The 14579-nt window shown below is 41.2% G+C and overlaps 1 protein-coding gene across 1 annotated transcript in view; it reads left to right on the forward strand.

Annotated features, from left to right (window-relative positions):
* LOC150081154 (uncharacterized) overlaps positions 1-12332 on the forward strand; it is a 58696-nt gene extending 46364 nt beyond the window's left edge. Inside the window, exons 5-7 of the mRNA XM_090380949.1 lie at positions 3999-4276; positions 8676-8830; positions 12165-12332. Of these exons, the coding sequence (XP_090237075.1) occupies positions 3999-4276; positions 8676-8830; positions 12165-12332 (601 nt within the window). The remainder of the gene's footprint in view (positions 1-3998; positions 4277-8675; positions 8831-12164) is intronic.
* The last annotated feature ends 2247 nt before the right edge of the window (positions 12333-14579 follow it).

Consider the following 14579-nt stretch of genomic DNA (forward strand, 5'->3'; position numbering starts at 1 on the left):
TGAATTCATAATTGATGCCGCCAACTCTGACCAATTATAACTTTATAAACATAAGTGAAATAAAATAAATAAGTAAAATCGGCTGTAAATTATATATTAAAATCGTTAAACTCGTACTACTAAAAAACTAAAGCTTTCGGCAGCATCTGCTGCCTTCCTCAACATAAGTAGTGCTACATCGACAATTCGTTATAAAGCACAGGCCTTCCCAGCAGACCCAGGATGCCCTATGGTACCTGCGCATACTCCGTTTCCCATATGTTAGCACAGGAAGTGCCACCTTAAAACGTTCATCCCTATCCAGGATAACGGTCTCAAACATTACATTAATCCTACAACCCTTATCCCTATTCAGGCTATGATCACCCAAGGAACAAATCCTTAGGCTTCTCCAGCCACTTCCGGTTCCGGAAACCCTCTACTTTATCTGTAATTACAGCTCCTTCGGCTGCTATACCATGCCCGGTTTCATATGGGAAACGGAGTATGCGCAGGTACCATAGTGCATCCTGGGTCTGCTTAATGCTTTATAATGAATTGTCGATGCAGCACTTTTTCCACGATTTCATCTGAATGTTCCTGTTCACTGCCATCGTTTGACCCCCAAGAAATCGTCACTCACTTTTATGCTAAATTCAAAATAAACCAAGGAGGCTGACTAGGACTAAAAAAAAAAAATGATTACATCTACCCATATTATTTTTTCTGTAAATTGCGTCTGCTCTCTGGTCGATTGCCTGTTTGCTGGACGAAAAAACCTTGCTATCTACGCCTGACACTGACTAACTCAGCCACCGAGCGAAAAAGCCGACTAAAGTTCCTCGTGTCATCGACGGGATTCGAACCCGGGCCTTTTCCACCCGGTGTGGGGAGGACAGTGACAATACCACTGTGCAACCCACGCAGACAGCTTGACTAGGACTTTTTTTTTTTTTTTTATATGTTCTTAAGTCAGGGTTCTTGAGTCTGCGACAGCGCAAAACCTCTGTGAAACGACCTGAAAAAAAAGTGTCAGGCCTCCCAAGCTCGAGGAGCCAGGTCCGGGTCCTTCACTGTCAGTGCTCAGCGCACTAAAATCCCGCACCTGCCGGATGTTGTGCAATACCGGCGGGTGCAGCTTGACTAGGATTATAAGCTACTTATAGAGAATAATTTAATATAACAAGTAAGTCGTGTTGACTTACTTGTTATATTAAATTATAACAAGTAAGTCAACAGCTAAATACGATACGGCTAAATATAATTAAAAACTTAGCGTTCGTCGGAGCTGCGCGTGGATTGGATACCTTACCGTTACTAAGTTCAAAATAAACTAAGAGATTTTGTAGGTTATTACTTAGTAAATATTAGGGTCACCTGGAAAGTAAATTCATATACTCATGTGTATTTTGTCTGTAAATTGCGTATTCTCTGGTCTATTTGTCTGTTTTGCTGGACGAAAAACGCCAGTTTCGAGGCGGGGGGGAGGAACCTTGCTATCTACGCCCGAGACCGACTAACTCAGCCACGGAGTGAAAAAGAGCCCATTAAAGTTCCTCGCGTCATCGACGGGATTCGAACCCGGGCCTTGCCCGCTCGGTGTGGGAAGGACGGTGACAATACCACTATGCTACTTGCGCAGACTAAACTTGATATAATAAAGAAAACAGAACGGAACGTAGGCGTGTATGAACGTAATGTCAGAATATAACACTGGATCGTCAACATGTTTGTTTTTTATGTGCTGTTAATAAAATTATATTATTTTAATCTCTCTATTTCTTATTTAGTCTCATTATTTCTGCATTAAACATATTAAAAATAAAACTTTCTAGATAATGGAAAAATCGAAATAACGGCATCTTGAATCCCCGAAGGAGCCGTTATTCTGAAAGTCTACTGTATTTCGCCATATGAACTCCATTTCGCGCATTCCCTGGTAGGGGAGTTTTGTTGACGTAGCGTTAACAGTTGTGAGGAGGCAAGCGTTCATAATGGCACATCAGCTAGAATGTTACTCCATGTTCGAGGTATGCGGAACAGTACGATTTTTTTGGGCGAAACGTCTGAATTGTTCCGAGATTCATCGCGAAATAACGACGGTGTATGGGAAATATGCAATGTCGCGTGCAGCCATAGTGAAGTGGTACCAGCGGTTTGAAAGTGATCGCACAGAATTGACGGATGCTAATCGAATAGGAAGACCATCAACGTCGACCACTGCAGACAACGTGATGCAGGTTGATGAAATAATTCGCAATAATCGAAAACAGACGCGCAGAAATGGCAAAGGAGTTGGATATTTTGATAGGCAGTGTCCCCAAGTTGTGTGCAATATGGGTTCCTCGTTCACAGACAGACGAACACAAAGGTCAACGTTTTTTTGTCTTCTTTAGCCTTCCTTCAATGCTATTCTGTGGAAGACCATGACTTCTTACGCCACATCATCACTGGCGATGAAACGTGGGTGCACCTTTTCACCCCAGAAACGAAGAGAGCATCTATGAAATGGACACACACAACATCGCCTGTGCGGAAGAAATTCAAAGTTGTATCATCAGCAGGAAAGGTCATGATCACTGTGTTTTTCGACTGTGAAGTTGTTTACACGGAATTTATGGCAAAAGGCACAATTAATGCTGCCTCACACTGCCAAACATTACGACCTTTGCGAACAGCCATGAAAAACAAGAGGTCTGGAAAGTTAAACAAAGGTGTTGTTCTCACTCAGGACAACGCCACGCTACACAATGAACGCACAACACGACACTTGCTGCAAAGTTTTGGATGGGAGGTTTGGCAACATCCGCCGTACTGTACAGTCCCAATCTTTCGCCTTGTGACTATCACATCTTCGGCAAGCTAAAAGAACATCTAGGGGCACAACGATTTGAAAACGATGAGCAGGTGCAAACAGTTCGACGGTGGCTGAATGACCAAGGGGTGGACTTCTATTATCAAGGAATCGAAGGTTCAGTCATACGTTCCAAGAAGTGGTTACACCAACTCGGTAACTTTGTGGAAAAGTAGTGCAAGGTACATGTACTTTCTATTGCGTAATGTTACATACCTCAATAAATGTCTCTTGAGCTACAATGGTCAAGTTTAATTTATTTTTTTAATTACCCTCGTATTACTGTAAAATTCCGAAATCTGAAAATCCTAATATTTACCAATTTGTTTTGGTAAAAGCCCGAAATTCGGACTTTAACCAAATCGAATTGGTAGACCGAATGCTTTCCGTTATCTGAATGGAGTACAGTACATATTAAGCAAAATTCAAGTAAAAATTAATGTAATGGCAATTACATTAACTTTTACTTTAAATTCATTGATTGTAATTTATTTAACCTTATACATAACGGTATTACGTAATGGTATAAGGTTAAATGAATTGCAACTAATAGCGTAGAAAAGATAGACGGAAGGAATATATAAATAAATGATCATAAACCAAGGTACACATTATCTTATCAAGAAGCCACAAAATGACCAAAGTTTATAGAAGCACAAAGTATTCCTTCAGACTACCTTTCTACGCTTTCTATTCTAGTTGTAATTCAATTGACCTGATGCCATTAGTATTACATTAATTTTTACTTAATACAAAAAGCTATTTATTTATTAATAAAAAATTGTTTGCGCTCTAAAGTGTATTTTATATTACTGTACAACCCCCCCCCCCCCCCCCCCCCGCCCTCCTTAGCGCTCGTAGGAGTGCGAATTCCATACGTTCTACGCGTTCGCCATATTTTCAAAAGCGTCCCACGTGCTAGCCGTAATTTTGTTTTCCTGATTTCGTGGAAAAACCTTCCTAGGCCTTTGCATGGAGTCTCACTGTATTGAAACTGTGACTTTGTACCATCCTGAACCCATAAATTCTAACAATTCTTATACCACCACTTTAACAGGTAAAACAGTATGTATGAGAGAGAGAGAGAGAGAGAGAGAGAGATTGTGTTTAGTTTATTCCTAGCGCATGCAGTTCATTTTTCATGAAATAATCCTTCTCATTTCAGCCTTGTACGAAATGGAAATGCAATTTACATTCGGGTCGGAGATTACAATCTTGCGAGTCAATACGGAAGTCCGGGAGCCCAGACCCACCGTGTTTCCACCACGTACATTCACCACAACCACAACGGTCAAACCCTGGATAACGACATCGCGCTGCTGAAGGTGCAATCGCCCGTCGACCTGAACGAAAAAGCGTGCTTGGTATGTTTGCCCGCTCGTGGCGCAACCAAGCAACCTGGGAAGAGGTGCACGGTGACCGGATACGGCTATCAGACAGAAGGTAAGTTTCGCTTCTTAAATTCCCGTCTTCCTTTACAATGCACTTCCCTAAAAACGTAGGAATGCACAAGAATAACGAGTTAAAAAAAAAAAAAAGAACAAACTCCGTTTTTTAATATTCAGGAAAATTTGGAAAAATAACAAACTGACAAATGCGCGCAGCCATTTAATGTAATATTCACATAAAACGCCACTTATGAATCAATGAAATGGAATCAATAACAAAAATGGCAATCGCTGAAATCGGACATCAAAACCATCGGACAACTGCAATCAAGAGAAACTGCTACCCAAGTTTCCGATTTTTGACTAACGATATACGAGGTATGGCAATAAAGTTCCCGGGCTGGTGCAACAAAAAGAACGCAAAGTGAAGGAGCTCAAAAATGGTTTCATAATTATCACCCGATTGAATGCACTTATTACACCATTCTGAAAATTTCTGAAAAGAGCGAAGGCAACCAAAGAGATGACGTTCAGTTTGGTGGTTACATTTTTCTTTATGCCCTCAAAGTCCTGATATTGTTGTCTTTGCGGGCAGTGTTCACCTTGCGAAAGAGGAAGCAGTCCGCTTATGCTAAATGGAGAGAGTAAGGTGGATGTTTGATCTGTACAATGCGATTTTTCGTCAGAAACATTTTCACATTTCCGGAATGGGCGAAACCATTTTCATGCAACAAGAACCAGCTGCCTTTCTCTGGAAATTGCGGCTTCACCCGGGAAATGCTCTTCAATAGTCTTTGGCGCACCTGCACATAGACTGCAGCGTTGACTCACTCTCCCCTTCATGGATAAATTCCTTGTAAATCACACCATCTTTCTTGAAAAACCATCAGCATTGTCTTCATGCTTGCCTTCGGTAAACGAATCTTTTTTGGCCTTGGTAATGATTTTTAAGTCCACTGCATATGCAATGACGCTTCTTCTCTGGATCGTACCGAAACACCCAACACTTATCTCCAGTGACAATACAGTCGAGGAAATTAGGATTTGTTTTAACAAGCATACATGAATTTTTCACACGATGACACTCTTCATTGCTTCTGCTCATCCGTGAATTTGTCCAGTCAAATTTTGCACAGACCTTCCCCTTTTTCTATCAATCTTCATGCAGAATTTGACGAATCGTCTCGTTATTCATCGAGCTCACCAGCTCACATTCCGAAGGTCAAGCCCTCGTGGGTAGCACAGTTGAGAGGATCGCCTAGACCCAAGAAGCGGTCGTCTGTCAACTCCTCAAAATGAGGATAGAGTTGAGAAACGTCAACTTCTTGGGTCATCGCGAACATCCTTACATCTGTCTTTTACCAATCAAACACACGGGTACAACTTAACGTTCATCACCATAAACAGTTGAATATTTCATACGTTTCTGTTCCAGATTTTCCCACTTCAAGGCAAAATTTGATATTCGTTCGTTACTCCACTGCAAAATGGTGTCACGGAACGTTAACACTGCTAACGAACTGGATATTACTTGCAACACGTAAACCCAGTGGACAATCTCTGTACCATGAAGGAAGTTGGAGCTACAACATCCACTTCCGTTTATCCTCAAACGTATCGAACATGACCGCAACAGTACCAGTCCGAGAACTTTATTTCCGCACCTCGTATGTACCCGGGAGTAAATATTAATCGCATTCACGCCGTTAGCTTCAAATTGGAATAAAATAATTGCTACCGTACGAAAACATGCCACACTAATTTCCTGTGAAAGATAAACACCAATTATATAAGAACGTACCACGAAAAAAAATCAGCACTCGTATAATAAAATACAAAATAGCGAACAGTTAATGAGGTTTTTAAATCATTAGACACAAACTACCCGTATGTGGGTGTCGCTACCAGCACAACGTTCTCATCAGAAACCATTTTATAATATCAATAAACACTATTTACTAACCTTGGCAAGGTTTTCTTCCATGTCTTCAGAAAAAATTGCTATATTTTTGTTTCATATCATTTCACCTGCCTCGCGCAACATTTAAGCTTTTTTATCGATATAAATCGATAGATGTTGTAGATGGTTAGAGACCACCGCGTACTTAAAATTAAATTAAATTTTCTGTTCATACTCGGGGACGACGAAACGCTCGGAGAAGTTCACAAGGTAGACAGAATACAAGAAACAGCACCGTATTCAGCAGTCACGGGTTTGAACCCCAGTCACTCAAGGCACGTGTACTTATGCACCCACGCGCCTGACCACTAGGCTACGGCGGTCCTCTGAAAACTTCCTTTCTTACAAATGTTTAATTACTCGTATTTATGATAACACCAAACACAAAAGGTATTATAACTTCCTAAGGCGTCTCGCCAGAACGCCCCATATGTGTTCGATGGAATTTAGATCAGTTGGAGGAACGGGCAGGCCAATCCATACAAACCATGTCCTCACTTTCCAAAAGCATATCACAGCTGCAGTGCGATGGGGTGTGGCGTTATCATCCATAAACACGAACTCGGGGCCAATGGCATTTCGAAACAGACGCACATGGGGAAGGATTACCTCAGAACAGTAGCGTGCACCGGTTACAGTACCGCCTTCCAGTATCTGGAGTTGTGTACGTCCATCCAAGATAACGCCTCCCCAGACGAGAACACCACGACCGCCATATTAGCATTAGCATTAGTAAAGGCATACGATGCAAGAAAGCAAGCTTATGCAGCATCAGCCAAAAAAAAAAAAAAAAAAACATGCCCCCATTCGTTCCAAATCCCTGTCCATCTCAGCCTTAAATTTATTTAGGCTATTAGCTTCCACAACAAAAGATGGAAGCCTGTTCCACCAATAAACTACCCGCTGGCGATATCGATCCCTTTCAGTGGTGTTTACGGGGTGATACCGTGTGCCAACCTCTCGCCAGATTAGCTGACATCCAGAATCGCTGCTGAGACAGAATCTACTCTCATCAGTAAAGAGTACCTTAAGTAAAAGATTGTGTGGTTGTAACCTTTAGAAATAGTGTTGGTCCTTAAGTTTTGCAACCAGTGTACTTCGTAGGTCCTCCTTTTGCCCTCAGTACAGCAGCTATCCGACGTGGCATTGATTCAACAAGATGTTTGAAGCGTTCGGGAGGGATGGCCAAGCAAGCTGTGTGTAATGCGGTCAGCAATGAAGGTATGGAGGTGATTGGTGTATCTAGACGCCTGGTATATCTTTCCACAGTGTCTCCCTAGTGCTCTATAGGATTGATATCGAAAGAGATCGGAGACCACTCGTTATGCTGGAAGTCAGAACTGTGTTCCTGAAACCATTCCTGCACAAGTGCCCAATTGCTCGGCGCATTGTCATCTTGGAAGACACCATCGCCATTCGGAAAAAAAGTGTAACATAGCGGGGTGTACACAGTCAGCAAGCAATTGACGATAGCGGAGACTATTGATACGTTCTTCCACATGCACCAGGGATCCAAATTCCTACCAGTGAAACATGACCCACACCATACAACCGCCTCCATCGGCCTGCACTTTTGATACCATGAGCATGATGGATCAAGAGTCTCATGTTGTTGACGCCAAATCCGCACACGACCATCCACGGTGTGGAGTAAATAACGTGACTCCGACCAGCACACTTTCCAGTCTTCTAATATCCAACCTGCATGCTCTTTGTACCAGGCGAATCTTTTACGCCGATGAACCATGGTTAGGAGAGGATGCCGTAGGGGTCGTCTGCTGGTATAGCCCATACGTGCGACGTATGATTATGGCAGATATTGTTCCGGGTTCGCCCATGTTGTATTGGGTAGTCAACTCTTCAACAGTGTTGCGCCTGTTCTAGTCGTCGGACCCGGCGCTCACCTCTAACATCAACCTTTCGAGATAACGTGGCCTCGAGACAATTCTCTCCCCCTGCATGCACACTACCCAGACTCCCACCAGTGACTATCTAGCAGAGCAGAGGTAGCAAGATTATATACCAACTGACCCGGAAGCCTCCTAGAGAGTTGCCAGTAGGTTCGGTCCGGTGTACTAACTAGCAGCCGGACTGCGAACACCGTTTTAGAGCTGTACCCTCGAAATGTAAGGAACATTGGATCTCGCCATGATAACCTCAAGAGACATCAGTCGTACTGCGTGATCCCATCAACATCCAAAGGCTACTCCACCTCCTTGAGCATTACTTTAATATTAATGGTGGCATAATAAAATTCGTAACATCCCTATTAACAAAATAATAATAAAGTAATGATATTGTTAATTAATTATGAGAATTAAAAATTGTGGAAATGCGCTCATTTTTATTATTGCCAAACTGATTTAAGGACTTTGAAACGTTTGTGAGCCTGCCTAAAGTTTGTATTAGAGTTACAAAGTGGTGTATTTCTTTAGAGAAGGAAGGATTGATACTTCTGTCATTCTCGTGAATTTTTCTTTTCTTTCTTTAACAGCTGGCCCAATTTCTCTGAAAATTCGTGAAGCGGAGCTGCCAATTGTCGATGATCAGGAATGCACTGTAAAAATTAACGCAGTCACAGAGAAGCTGTTCATTCTACCCGCAGGCAGTTTCTGCGCAGGCGGAGAGGAAGGCAGTGATGCTTGTCAGGTAATGTTCCATCTGCATGCTTTTCCCATTTTTCACCAGGCTGTTCGAGAGAGAGTCTGTCTGTGTGTGTGCGTGTGCGCGCGCCCTGAGAATTTCACTTTAATACATAATAGTTTACCACATTTTCTTAAACTCTGCGCCCAATTCTAGGTACGCTCGCAGATGGCTAAAACTCCTGCTCCCTTGTCTGTTCCACTCCCAGTGGACGGATTTCGATGAAATTTCATATTTTGGTCTTTTAGAAAGATTATTTGTCGAGCCATCGCAAATTTCATTAAAATCGGACCAAAACAAATTCAAAATTTTTTTCCCCCGCAAAATTTCCAGTTATTTCTGTACATAAATATGCTTTGTATGTTTTTACTCGTAAGGAAATGTGAAACGGACACCAAATTGTGAATGTTATTTATTATACTCTTAATACTCTCTTTGATTAGTCTTCTCCTCCACATATTGTCGGGTCAAGAGCTGGAGTGCCCTGTAATACAACTCTTCCAAAAGCATGTTTAAAACGAAGGTATTGAAGGACATGATGGTCAACACATAGATAAGCAGTACGATAAATAAACACATTACACTACCTTTTATTATACACACAGTGGCCAAAAAAACACGAACCTTTATTCAGTATCGAATCGGGCTGCCTTTGTTTCTAATAACAGCATGCGTGCTGTTAATAAGTCTGCGGTGCGGCATTGATTCTATAAAGTGTTTTTGTTATAATTGCAACCAGTCTTCCAACAAAATATCGCCCAGCTGCAACGAAGCTAAAGGAAGAGGACTTCGTTACCGAATAGGTCTCTCCAACACATCCCACACATTCTGAACAGGATTGAGATTAGGTGAATGTGGGGGACCAGGAAAGATTGTGAAAATCCGTGTCATGTTCTCCGGACCACTCTTGCACGATGCGCTGTTGCACCGCCATCCATAAAGTGGCCATCACCTTTGGCAAACAAGTATGACATTGCAGGGTGCAGATCTGATACAAAATTCAGGTACTCTCAGGAGTATCTGAATTCCATTCGACCTTCCATCGGTATCAACGGGCCTCCGTGCCAACAAAACATTCCCCATACCATGATACCACCTCCAGAAACTTGTGTATAATATAGACAGTTGTCTTAACAAGGCAAACAGGGTCAATCGCTTCGTGAGGTTCTCGTTACACTCTCTATCCACCATCAGTAAAAAATAAAGTGTATCTCTATTCGTGATCACATGACTTTCTTCCATTGTTCCACTGTCCAACCCAAACGTTCTAGGCACCACTATTGTATCCAGGTATCATGGTGAGGACGACCAGATTTTTTAATGTTTTTTTTTTCGATAGACTTAGGAACACTAATAAGGGAGGGAATATGCCCCTCCTGAATATGTCCCTGATCGACACCACTGCAAGCGGATTTTTCTGGGTTTTTTTTTTTTGTTTTTTTTGTCATTTTCCTCTGAAACAACTGTCTTCAGAACAGGCAGGTGACTGCCAATGCACAATTTCTTCATTTTCCTGCGTATGGAACAGGTTAAAATAGGGCAGTTTTTGGCTTTTCGATTCAGATTTACATGTGATGTCCTTCCCACAGCTTCGCTCTTGAAGTATTGTTTTTCTGCCATATTTATGCCTTTGAAATGTGGAAGAACCGCATTCTTTCCAGCCATTAAAAATCTTGAAATGGATACTGTTGAGAAACTAATTACGCCTTTTGTTTCTTGGCTCGTGCTTCTTGAATCGTGTTAAATGCACACCTCCAGAGTCTAATAGATCATGCGTTTTCCCCATTCTGGCTTTAGATTACCGCATTTGAACAGCCTGTGCAATCTTCATACTCAACGTGGCAGCGTGTAATCTTCCTACATCACAGTTTTCTTTGCATCTATTTGCATTTATTCTGTCTGTGACTGTCTTAATACAAAGATTCGTGGTTTTTTTTTTGGCCAGTGTGTATAATATAGACAGTTGTCTGAGACAAAAGCCCTCGAGCTACGAAAGCTACAAAACGTCACTGTACATGTGGGGCATGAGTCGTCACAGTGTCTACTTGCCCACCGATGAGATTCCAAGTAGGATCGAAACGCTGATCTGGGTAGTCTTACACTTTAAATAAAATGCAAAATACTTCTCCACTGGAGAAATACCTCTTACATATAGTGCAATACCGAGTCGACTAGAGGCGAAATATTCGCGAGTCCATACCAGTGCCTCGCTCCGTTGCCAAACTCCGGGTACGTCCTTCTGTCCAGATGGTGCAGGATACCCGAGGACACCTTCCGCGTTCTCGTGGAGTCGATACCGCGCAGGGTACAAGCGGTTAGGCTCATGAGTATACGTTCGTCCATTTGCACTTCTGCAGGACTTAATTAAAGATGAAAGCAGTTAGGCCAAGATGTTCGTGGTATCTTATTATCCTCGTATTACACAAACCCTTCCTAAAAATACTTGTTTCTGACATCTTAACAAACACATATATGCAGCAAAGAAGCGCAGCATGCACTAGGTTTCTCGATACCTTTGCGACATTGCCACCACACGGTAGAGTCGCTTTTTCAAAAGAAAGCGCTATTTATTGCCGTACACATCGTGAGTTACTTTCGGGGCAAAGCAAATCCTTACTACGAAGAAGTGGAATGCAACACCCGCCAGTCACAGGTGTGCAACCATGTCATACATTACTTTCTTGGTCCACAGTTTTTCGAGGGTAAGTGAACCACAAGCCTTACTTAGTTATGACGAGGTATGGATATAATCCCCAACTTGAAGTTGGGGATTATATCCGAACCCGTTGAGTTGGGTATGATTTTAGGATGTGACAAACGGAGCAGTGAGCTGTGCTCCAGCTCGCTGCTCTATTTGTACCTCCGTGAATGAAGTTTCCGGACAGCTGGATGATATGAAGAAGATCGGTTCATTTGGCAGGGCCACTTCACTGACCGCTGAGGATTACCCACCTTTCCTTTTGCAATAACCCATTGTGGGGAATTATTAAAGAAGTTGCCAATATTATGGAACTAACGACTTGAAGGACAAAGCGCTTCAAGAATGTGAAGAATCGCGTGCTGCTCAGCATCCCACACAGAACGCGGCGAAGTAAAAAACGTCAATGTGCCCATACAGGTTAGCTTAAATATGTGTACTGTATGTGTTTTATTTTGTGTGTGTGGGGGGTGGAATAACGGACCACAGGAGCACCCTGTATATGAAAACAAGTTAACGGTCTTTGAACAAATATACTTCTTTGAAATGGGACAATACTGCCTTTCGTTTATATAGATAAAAAGAGCAAATTAATGTATATTTACAATATATAGATAAAAAAAATGGCATGGTTTTTTACAGGGCGATGGTGGTGGGCCACTTGTATGCGAAGCTGAAGGATATTTCGAACTGAATGGATTGGTCTCCTGGGGTTTTGGCTGTGGTCGTAAGGATGTTCCTGGAGTTTATGTAAAAGTGTCCTCGTTCATCGGCTGGATAAATCAGATAATTAGTGTGAACAGTCCTTGAAAATAAAAAGTGCTAAAACAATAAATGAGTGTGAGCTTTTTTTATTAGAAAGTAAGAGAACTGTTGCATAAATGGATCATATCAACAATATGACATATTGTTGATATGATCCATTTATGCAACATCCATTTATGATCCATTTAGGGAATTTACAACATTTGTAAATTCCCTAAATAATGGAAATTTTTAGCCTTAGTAATCAATTCTAAAACTTGTCTGATCGTAATCTGTGTGTTATTTTTATTACGAGTAGTAGGCCTTACTGTACAGCCATTTTATTGTTGCAAATTCCAGTAGCTGCTTATATTTTAATTAAAAGAAGATTAATAGATAACAGAGCTTCAATACGTTCTACGTTATATATCAATTAGTTAAGAAATGGAGGAATTACCTCTATGATGTTTTGTAGAACACTTCGGTGCTGATACTCTCCGTCCTTGTATAACTAAACAAATAGTTTAAATGTATTATTCCGCACCCTCGTAGACAAAATCAATGATCGAATGCACCACGGAATAAGAGGCCCTCATACCCCAAGCCCGACCCCAAAATACATTGAATCACCAACCATAATCTTTGAGTGAGAGAATACAATACGTCCGTATTTTAAAAATAATTTAAATGCTTTGAAACCAAATAAATAATGAATCCATACTTTTAACACTTTAAAAACAAATATTAAAACATAAAAATCATTAAGATTCCTCTGAAACATTAAGAAACTAAACAATTTTTACTTCCGTGAAGCGGACGGATTCATTATTTATTTATTTATTTGGTTTCAAAGCATTTAAATTGTTTTTAAAATACGGACGTATTGTCTTCTCTCACTCAAAGATTAGGGTTGGTGATTCGATGTATTTTGAGGTCTGGCTTGGGGTACGCGAGCCTCCGATTCCGGGGTGCATTGGATCATTGATTTTGTCTACGAGGGTGTGGAATACATGTCATCTATTTGTATAGTTATTCAACAACGGAGAGTATCGGCACTGAAGTGTTCAACAAGACATCATAGAGGTAATTTCTCCATTTCTTAACTAATTATTATTATTATTATTATTAGCTATATGGTGCAAGGAAGCCCGAGGCTTATGCAGCACCAGCCAAAAAAACTTCCCGAGTTACCCTGAGAGAGAGAGAGAGAGAGAGAGAGAGAGACAGTCAAAAGTAGAAGGGAATCACCAAAAAGAGAAGAGAAGAATGATGATATCCAGCTCAGGACAAATTACAAGATATAAAAAAAGCGCAGGGGCGATCGCAGGATTTTCTAAAGGGGGCGGCGATTAAAGCAGTTTTCCGAGAATCATCATTAAGTTTTAATCAATGTAACAATAAAAAAAAAGAAAACACTTATTTTGATTATAAGGAGCCTTGAGAAAGATTAAAATGGAGAAACATGAAAGACAGTAAAATTCCACTCTGTTGGTATACAAATATTTTTTGTATGGAGTATCGAAATACCTACACAAATACCCCTCAAAGTCAAGCGTGCCACCCGCACATTTCTACTAGGCAATTAGTCCAGAGGGAAACAAACACATCACCCTATTTTTAAAGTTCAGTATAAGGTATTTAAGTCTGATATGGTTAGGGGAAGGACGTTACGTGGTTCATTTAAATTTTAATATATCTCAATTACCACTCTTATACCACGTGGAGTTTTAATATATTTTATTTAGGTGTTACAAAAACTAATATGCATTGAGTAAAGTTTCAAGTATCTTGTCGATACCCATTATCAGACCTTGCTGCTGACCGAGTCCTCCTGTCGGACGCTCAGAGCTAAAAATAGTTTCCTTGGGTCTGAGATTGTGCAAATTGAAGTTAGCAAATTCATATTTAAATACTGTATAAATTTGCGGTCATACTTAGATCGGAATTAAAACAACAGATGGCAGCACACATCGTGTGCAAGTAACACTAATCACTTCCTGAGTAGACCACAGAACAGTTATTATTATTAGTAGCCATATGGTGCAAGGAAGCCTGAGGCTTTTGCTGCACCAGCCAAAAAGTTGAGTTACCCTAAGTAAGAGAAACAGCCAGAGAGAGAGAGAAAGAGGGGGAGAGAGAAAAGAATCACCAAGAATGGCGATAATTATCTCAGTACCCTGGGTGTGCCACGCCCATACTCACCAGATGGGAGCTCCTGGGGTTAATTCTTGAAGATATGCCACATGTGAAAAGATGTAATGTGTTTTTCCTGTTAACAACGGTACGATGTGGAAGTACTTTTTTATTTTAATT

Source organism: Mastigoproctus giganteus, chromosome 9 (assembly GCF_048544385.1).
Source record: "Mastigoproctus giganteus isolate SK-2022 chromosome 9, ASM4854438v1, whole genome shotgun sequence".
NCBI lineage: Eukaryota > Metazoa > Arthropoda > Arachnida > Uropygi > Thelyphonidae > Mastigoproctus > Mastigoproctus giganteus.